The 8,750-nt window shown below is 44.9% G+C and overlaps 2 protein-coding genes across 2 annotated transcripts; both read left to right on the top strand.

Annotated features, from left to right (window-relative positions):
* Positions 1–1,076: 1,076 nt before the first annotated feature.
* LOC138351818 (zinc carboxypeptidase A 1-like) lies at positions 1,077–2,392 on the top strand. Its single transcript, XM_069303827.1, has 4 exons — positions 1,077–1,131; positions 1,268–1,456; positions 1,608–1,773; positions 2,143–2,392. The coding sequence occupies exons 1-4, from the start codon at positions 1,077–1,079 to the stop codon at positions 2,390–2,392; spliced, it is 660 nt and encodes a 219-aa protein (XP_069159928.1).
* A 4,312-nt stretch (positions 2,393–6,704) lies between these two features.
* LOC138351817 (zinc carboxypeptidase A 1-like) lies at positions 6,705–8,020 on the top strand. Its single transcript, XM_069303826.1, has 4 exons — positions 6,705–6,759; positions 6,896–7,084; positions 7,236–7,401; positions 7,771–8,020. Exons 1-4 carry the CDS (start codon positions 6,705–6,707, stop codon positions 8,018–8,020), a joined length of 660 nt encoding a protein of 219 aa, XP_069159927.1.
* Positions 8,021–8,750: the final 730 nt, after the last annotated feature.

The following is an 8,750-nucleotide window of genomic DNA, read 5'->3' as shown; positions in this document are numbered from 1 at the left end:
AAGTCACAGTCTCCGATGAACCCAAGACAAAGATCTGGATCGAAACTGGTAAGAGAGAGGAGCTTGTTCGTCCTGAATAGCCAATAGAGTTAGCAATAATAATTGTAATTGTGTATATAACAATTATTTTAACAATATATGTATATAACAATATGAAATAATAGCTATTTTTTTCCCAATCTCTATCCCGTTGTTTCAGGTATCCATGCTCGTGAATGGATCTCTCCTGCCGTCTCTATGTATATCCTGAACCTGCTGATTACAGACGAGTCTTGGCGAGACCTGCTGAAGAGGACGGAGTGGTACATCGTGCCTGTCGTCAACCCGGACGGCTACCATTACACCTTCACCTCCGAGAGTGCCAGGTCAGTCAACAGTGTACATGATATGCAACACCGTGCAGTGTTCATGCCACACCACCTCGCACAGTGAACACGTCATAGAAGACCCCCTGCAGTTTTACAATACACTGCACATTATTGCCCAGAAGCGTGTGTATCCCAAGTCGTGACTAGTAATGAGATAATATATATAGCAGTTTATAATGGGAAATAATACCAACCTCACGGTTAGTTTCTAAAAAAAATTTCATTGTCATGATTCTAACATTATGGTTTACTCTAGGCTGTGGAGAAAGAATCGCCAGACCCTCCTTGATAGAGGGTGCAAAGGCGTGAGCCTGATCCGTGACTTGGACTTGGAATGGAGCTTTAGCACTACATTCGACCGTGTAGCGAGACTTACAAAGGCGTCACACCCTTCACTGAACCAGAAACCCAAGGTCTCCAAGCAATCATGGAAAACAGTGGGTGGCATTGACCTGTTCATAGCTTTCCGAGGCTATGGCCAGTGTATCGTTTATCCTGTGTTGCGGAATGACATTCCTCCAGCAAACATCCATGAACACGAAGTTCTGGCTATGGTATTTGCTCATGCCATGAGCTATACGTCTCGTGGACACATGAAATATGAGATGGGCGAATAAGGACCACTGTACGGTCTAACCTCTGAAGACTTGGCACCCGAGGCACACAATTGGTTCATATATACCATTGATCTCCCTTATAAAGGGAGATATGGACTTCTTCATTCAGAGACTAACATTAGCAGCACTCTGGGAGACCACTGCCGGTATCATGTGCATGGTCCGTCATATTACTAACACGGGTCACTGTACCAATCCTTAGTAGCCGCCATATGTATAGTTGGTACATATGGCATATGGTAGGTTTACAGTTTTTATATTATAACCCAACGAATCCCACAGAACATCCGATGGATTGGAACGTCGACCACAATACGGAAGGCGTCGAGAAGTTCCTAAACTGGGTGAAGGAAATGGGAGGCTGCTTCGTACAGGTGCTAACGGCAGCTACCACGGAGGAGGGGCGCCAAGTCCTGGTGATTAAAGTCACAGTCTCCGATGAACCCAAGACAAAGATCTGGATCGAAACTGGTAAGAGAGAGGAGCTTGTTCGTCCTGAATAGCCAATAGAGTTAGCAATAATAATTGTAATTGTGTATATAACAATTATTTTAACAATATATGTATATAACAATATGAAATAATAGCTATTTTTTTCCCAATCTCTATCCCGTTGTTTCAGGTATCCATGCTCGTGAATGGATCTCTCCTGCCGTCTCTATGTATATCCTGAACCTGCTGATTACAGACGAGTCTTGGCGAGACCTGCTGAAGAGGACGGAGTGGTACATCGTGCCTGTCGTCAACCCGGACGGCTACCATTACACCTTCACCTCCGAGAGTGCCAGGTCAGTCAACAGTGTACATGATATGCAACACCGTGCAGTGTTCATGCCACACCACCTCGCACAGTGAACACGTCATAGAAGACCCCCTGCAGTTTTACAATACACTGCACATTATTGCCCAGAAGCGTGTGTATCCCAAGTCGTGACTAGTAATGAGATAATATATATAGCAGTTTATAATGGGAAATAATACCAACCTCACGGTTAGTTTCTAAAAAAAATTTCATTGTCATGATTCTAACATTATGGTTTACTCTAGGCTGTGGAGAAAGAATCGCCAGACCCTCCTTGATAGAGGGTGCAAAGGCGTGAGCCTGATCCGTGACTTGGACTTGGAATGGAGCTTTAGCACTACATTCGACCGTGTAGCGAGACTTACAAAGGCGTCACACCCTTCACTGAACCAGAAACCCAAGGTCTCCAAGCAATCATGGAAACAGTGGGTGGCATTGACCTGTTCATAGCTTTCCGAGGCTATGGCCAGTGTATCGTTTATCCTGTGTTGCGGAATGACATTCCTCCAGCAAACATCCATGAACACGAAGTTCTGGCTATGGTATTTGCTCATGCCATGAGCTATACGTCTCGTGGACACATGAAATATGAGATGGGCGAATAAGGACCACTGTACGGTCTAACCTCTGAAGACTTGGCACCCGAGGCACACAATTGGTTCATATATACCATTGATCTCCCTTATAAAGGGAGATATGGACTTCTTCATTCAGAGACTAACATTAGCAGCACTCTGGGAGACCACTGCCGGTATCATGTGCATGGTCCGTCATATTACTAACACGGGTCACTGTACCAATCCTTAGTAGCCGCCATATGTATAGTTGGTACATATGGCATATGGTAGGTTTACAGTTTTTATATTATAACCCAACGAATCCCACAGAACATCCGATGGATTGGAACGTCGACCACAATACGGAAGGCGTCGAGAAGTTCCTAAACTGGGTGAAGGAAATGGGAGGCTGCTTCGTGCAGGTGCTAACGGCAGCTACCACGGAGGAGGGGCGCCAAGTCCTGGTGATTAAAGTCACAGTCTCCGATGAACCCAAGACAAAGATCTGGATCGAAACTGGTAAGAGAGAGGAGCTTGTTCGTCCTGAATAGCCAATAGAGTTAGCAATAATAATTGTAATTGTGTATATAACAATTATTTTAACAATATATGTATATAACAATATGAAATAATAGCTATTTTTTTCCCAATCTCTATCCCGTTGTTTCAGGTATCCATGCTCGTGAATGGATCTCTCCTGCCGTCTCTATGTATATCCTGAACCTGCTGATTACAGACGAGTCTTGGCGAGACCTGCTGAAGAGGACGGAGTGGTACATCGTGCCTGTCGTCAACCCGGACGGCTACCATTACACCTTCACCTCCGAGAGTGCCAGGTCAGTCAACAGTGTACATGATATGCAACACCGTGCAGTGTTCATGCCACACCACCTCGCACAGTGAACACGTCATAGAAGACCCCCTGCAGTTTTACAATACACTGCACATTATTGCCCAGAAGCGTGTGTATCCCAAGTCGTGACTAGTAATGAGATAATATATATAGCAGTTTATAATGGGAAATAATACCAACCTCACGGTTAGTTTCTAAAAAAAATTTCATTGTCATGATTCTAACATTATGGTTTACTCTAGGCTGTGGAGAAAGAATCGCCAGACCCTCCTTGATAGAGGGTGCAAAGGCGTGAGCCTGATCCGTGACTTGGACTTGGAATGGAGCTTTAGCACTACATTCGACCGTGTAGCGAGGCTTACAAAGGCGTCACACCCTTCACTGAACCAGAAACCCAAGGTCTCCAAGCAATCATGGAAACAGTGGGTGGCATTGACCTGTTCATAGCTTTCCGAGGCTATGGCCAGTGTATCGTTTATCCTGTGTTGCGGAATGACATTCCTCCAGCAAACATCCATGAACACGAAGTTCTGGCTATGGTATTTGCTCATGCCATGAGCTATACGTCTCGTGGACACATGAAATATGAGATGGGCGAATAAGGACCACTGTACGGTCTAACCTCTGAAGACTTGGCACCCGAGGCACACAATTGGTTCATATATACCATTGATCTCCCTTATAAAGGGAGATATGGACTTCTTCATTCAGAGACTAACATTAGCAGCACTCTGGGAGACCACTGCCGGTATCATGTGCATGGTCCGTCATATTACTAACACGGGTCACTGTACCAATCCTTAGTAGCCGCCATATGTATAGTTGGTACATATGGCATATGGTAGGTTTACAGTTTTTATATTATAACCCAACGAATCCCACAGAACATCGATGGATTGGAACGTCGACCACAATACGGAAGGCGTCGAGAAGTTCCTAAACTGGGTGAAGGAAATGGGAGGCTGCTTCGTACAGGTGCTAACGGCAGCTACCACGGAGGAGGGGCGCCAAGTCCTGGTGATTAAAGTCACAGTCTCCGATGAACCCAAGACAAAGATCTGGATCGAAACTGGTAAGAGAGAGGAGCTTGTTCGTCCTGAATAGCCAATAGAGTTAGCAATAATAATTGTAATTGTGTATATAACAATTATTTTAACAATATATGTATATAACAATATGAAATAATAGCTATTTTTTTCCCAATCTCTATCCCGTTGTTTCAGGTATCCATGCTCGTGAATGGATCTCTCCTGCCGTCTCTATGTATATCCTGAACCTGCTGATTACAGACGAGTCTTGGCGAGACCTGCTGAAGAGGACGGAGTGGTACATCGTGCCTGTCGTCAACCCGGACGGCTACCATTACACCTTCACCTCCGAGAGTGCCAGGTCAGTCAACAGTGTACATGATATGCAACACCGTGCAGTGTTCATGCCACACCACCTCGCACAGTGAACACGTCATAGAAGACCCCTGCAGTTTTACAATACACTGCACATTATTGCCCAGAAGCGTGTGTATCCCAAGTCGTGACTAGTAATGAGATAATATATATAGCAGTTTATAATGGGAAATAATACCAACCTCACGGTTAGTTTCTAAAAAAAATTTCATTGTCATGATTCTAACATTATGGTTTACTCTAGGCTGTGGAGAAAGAATCGCCAGACCCTCCTTGATAGAGGGTGCAAAGGCGTGAGCCTGATCCGTGACTTGGACTTGGAATGGAGCTTTAGCACTACATTCGACCGTGTAGCGAGACTTACAAAGGCGTCACACCCTTCACTGAACCAGAAACCCAAGGTCTCCAAGCAATCATGGAAACAGTGGGTGGCATTGACCTGTTCATAGCTTTCCGAGGCTATGGCCAGTGTATCGTTTATCCTGTGTTGCGGAATGACATTCCTCCAGCAAACATCCATGAACACGAAGTTCTGGCTATGGTATTTGCTCATGCCATGAGCTATACGTCTCGTGGACACATGAAATATGAGATGGGCGAATAAGGACCACTGTACGGTCTAACCTCTGAAGACTTGGCACCCGAGGCACACAATTGGTTCATATATACCATTGATCTCCCTTATAAAGGGAGATATGGACTTCTTCATTCAGAGACTAACATTAGCAGCACTCTGGGAGACCACTGCCGGTATCATGTGCATGGTCCGTCATATTACTAACACGGGTCACTGTACCAATCCTTAGTAGCCGCCATATGTATAGTTGGTACATATGGCATATGGTAGGTTTACAGTTTTTATATTATAACCCAACGAATCCCACAGAACATCCGATGGATTGGAACGTCGACCACAATACGGAAGGCGTCGAGAAGTTCCTAAACTGGGTGAAGGAAATGGGAGGCTGCTTCGTACAGGTGCTAACGGCAGCTACCACGGAGGAGGGGCGCCAAGTCCTGGTGATTAAAGTCACAGTCTCCGATGAACCCAAGACAAAGATCTGGATCGAAACTGGTAAGAGAGAGGAGCTTGTTCGTCCTGAATAGCCAATAGAGTTAGCAATAATAATTGTAATTGTGTATATAACAATTATTTTAACAATATATGTATATAACAATATGAAATAATAGCTATTTTTTTCCCAATCTCTATCCCGTTGTTTCAGGTATCCATGCTCGTGAATGGATCTCTCCTGCCGTCTCTATGTATATCCTGAACCTGCTGATTACAGACGAGTCTTGGCGAGACCTGCTGAAGAGGACGGAGTGGTACATCGTGCCTGTCGTCAACCCGGACGGCTACCATTACACCTTCACCTCCGAGAGTGCCAGGTCAGTCAACAGTGTACATGATATGCAACACCGTGCAGTGTTCATGCCACACCACCTCGCACAGTGAACACGTCATAGAAGACCCCCTGCAGTTTTACAATACACTGCACATTATTGCCCAGAAGCGTGTGTATCCCAAGTCGTGACTAGTAATGAGATAATATATATAGCAGTTTATAATGGGAAATAATACCAACCTCACGGTTAGTTTCTAAAAAAAATTTCATTGTCATGATTCTAACATTATGGTTTACTCTAGGCTGTGGAGAAAGAATCGCCAGACCCTCCTTGATAGAGGGTGCAAAAGGCGTGAGCCTGATCCGTGACTTGGACTTGGAATGGAGCTTTAGCACTACATTCGACCGTGTAGCGAGACTTACAAAAGGCGTCACACCCTTCACTGAACCAGAAACCCAAGGTCTCCAAGCAATCATGGAAACAGTGGGTGGCATTGACCTGTTCATAGCTTTCCGAGGCTATGGCCAGTGTATCGTTTATCCTGTGTTGCGGAATGACATTCCTCCAGCAAACATCCATGAACACGAAGTTCTGGCTATGGTATTTGCTCATGCCATGAGCTATACGTCTCGTGGACACATGAAATATGAGATGGGCGAATAAGGACCACTGTACGGTCTAACCTCTGAAGACTTGGCACCCGAGGCACACAATTGGTTCATATATACCATTGATCTCCCTTATAAAGGGAGATATGGACTTCTTCATTCAGAGACTAACATTAGCAGCACTCTGGGAGACCACTGCCGGTATCATGTGCATGGTCCGTCATATTACTAACACGGGTCACTGTACCAATCCTTAGTAGCCGCCATATGTATAGTTGGTACATATGGCATATGGTAGGTTTACAGTTTTTATATTATAACCCAACGAATCCCACAGAACATCCGATGGATTGGAACGTCGACCACAATACGGAAGGCGTCGAGAAGTTCCTAAACTGGGTGAAGGAAATGGGAGGCTGCTTCGTGCAGGTGCTAACGGCAGCTACCACGGAGGAGGGGCGCCAAGTCCTGGTGATTAAAGTCACAGTCTCCGATGAACCCAAGACAAAGATCTGGATCGAAACTGGTAAGAGAGAGGAGCTTGTTCGTCCTGAATAGCCAATAGAGTTAGCAATAATAATTGTAATTGTGTATATAACAATTATTTTAACAATATATGTATATAACAATATGAAATAATAGCTATTTTTTTCCCAATCTCTATCCCGTTGTTTCAGGTATCCATGCTCGTGAATGGATCTCTCCTGCCGTCTCTATGTATATCCTGAACCTGCTGATTACAGACGAGTCTTGGCGAGACCTGCTGAAGAGGACGGAGTGGTACATCGTGCCTGTCGTCAACCCGGACGGCTACCATTACACCTTCACCTCCGAGAGTGCCAGGTCAGTCAACAGTGTACATGATATGCAACACCGTGCAGTGTTCATGCCACACCACCTCGCACAGTGAACACGTCATAGAAGACCCCCTGCAGTTTTACAATACACTGCACATTATTGCCCAGAAGCGTGTGTATCCCAAGTCGTGACTAGTAATGAGATAATATATATAGCAGTTTATAATGGGAAATAATACCAACCTCACGGTTAGTTTCTAAAAAAAATTTCATTGTCATGATTCTAACATTATGGTTTACTCTAGGCTGTGGAGAAAGAATCGCCAGACCCTCCTTGATAGAGGGTGCAAAGGCGTGAGCCTGATCCGTGACTTGGACTTGGAATGGAGCTTTAGCACTACATTCGACCGTGTAGCGAGACTTACAAAGGCGTCACACCCTTCACTGAACCAGAAACCCAAGGTCTCCAAGCAATCATGGAAACAGTGGGTGGCATTGACCTGTTCATAGCTTTCCGAGGCTATGGCCAGTGTATCGTTTATCCTGTGTTGCGGAATGACATTCCTCCAGCAAACATCCATGAACACGAAGTTCTGGCTATGGTATTTGCTCATGCCATGAGCTATACGTCTCGTGGACACATGAAATATGAGATGGGCGAATAAGGACCACTGTACGGTCTAACCTCTGAAGACTTGGCACCCGAGGCACACAATTGGTTCATATATACCATTGATCTCCCTTATAAAGGGAGATATGGACTTCTTCATTCAGAGACTAACATTAGCAGCACTCTGGGAGACCACTGCCGGTATCATGTGCATGGTCCGTCATATTACTAACACGGGTCACTGTACCAATCCTTAGTAGCCGCCATATGTATAGTTGGTACATATGGCATATGGTAGGTTTACAGTTTTTATATTATAACCCAACGAATCCCACAGAACATCCGATGGATTGGAACGTCGACCACAATACGGAAGGCGTCGAGAAGTTCCTAAACTGGGTGAAGGAAATGGGAGGCTGCTTCGTGCAGGTGCTAACGGCAGCTACCACGGAGGAGGGGCGCCAAGTCCTGGTGATTAAAGTCACAGTCTCCGATGAACCCAAGACAAAGATCTGGATCGAAACTGGTAAGAGAGAGGAGCTTGTTCGTCCTGAATAGCCAATAGAGTTAGCAATAATAATTGTAATTGTGTATATAACAATTATTTTAACAATATATGTATATAACAATATGAAATAATAGCTATTTTTTCCCAATCTCTATCCCGTTGTTTCAGGTATCCATGCTCGTGAATGGATCTCTCCTGCCGTCTCTATGTATATCCTGAACCTGCTGATTACAGACGAGTCTTGGCGAGACCTGCTGAAGAGACGGAGTGGTACATG

This window comes from Procambarus clarkii, chromosome 51, assembly GCF_040958095.1.
Source record: "Procambarus clarkii isolate CNS0578487 chromosome 51, FALCON_Pclarkii_2.0, whole genome shotgun sequence".
NCBI lineage: Eukaryota > Metazoa > Arthropoda > Malacostraca > Decapoda > Cambaridae > Procambarus > Procambarus clarkii.
Note: the sequence above shows the minus strand (reverse complement) of the source record. Positions and strands in the feature narration are given on the sequence as shown.

Coding starts and splice junctions, on each gene's coding strand:
- LOC138351817 (XM_069303826.1), top strand. CDS start 6,705: ATGGACTTCTTCATTCAGAGACTAACATTAGCAGCACTCTGGGAGACC. Junction 6,760..6,895: donor ACTCTGGGAGACCACTGCCG/GTATCATGTGCA, acceptor CGAATCCCACAG/AACATCCGATGGATTGGAAC. Junction 7,085..7,235: donor AAAGATCTGGATCGAAACTG/GTAAGAGAGAGG, acceptor CCGTTGTTTCAG/GTATCCATGCTCGTGAATGG.
- LOC138351818 (XM_069303827.1), top strand. CDS start 1,077: ATGGACTTCTTCATTCAGAGACTAACATTAGCAGCACTCTGGGAGACC. Junction 1,132..1,267: donor ACTCTGGGAGACCACTGCCG/GTATCATGTGCA, acceptor CGAATCCCACAG/AACATCCGATGGATTGGAAC. Junction 1,457..1,607: donor AAAGATCTGGATCGAAACTG/GTAAGAGAGAGG, acceptor CCGTTGTTTCAG/GTATCCATGCTCGTGAATGG.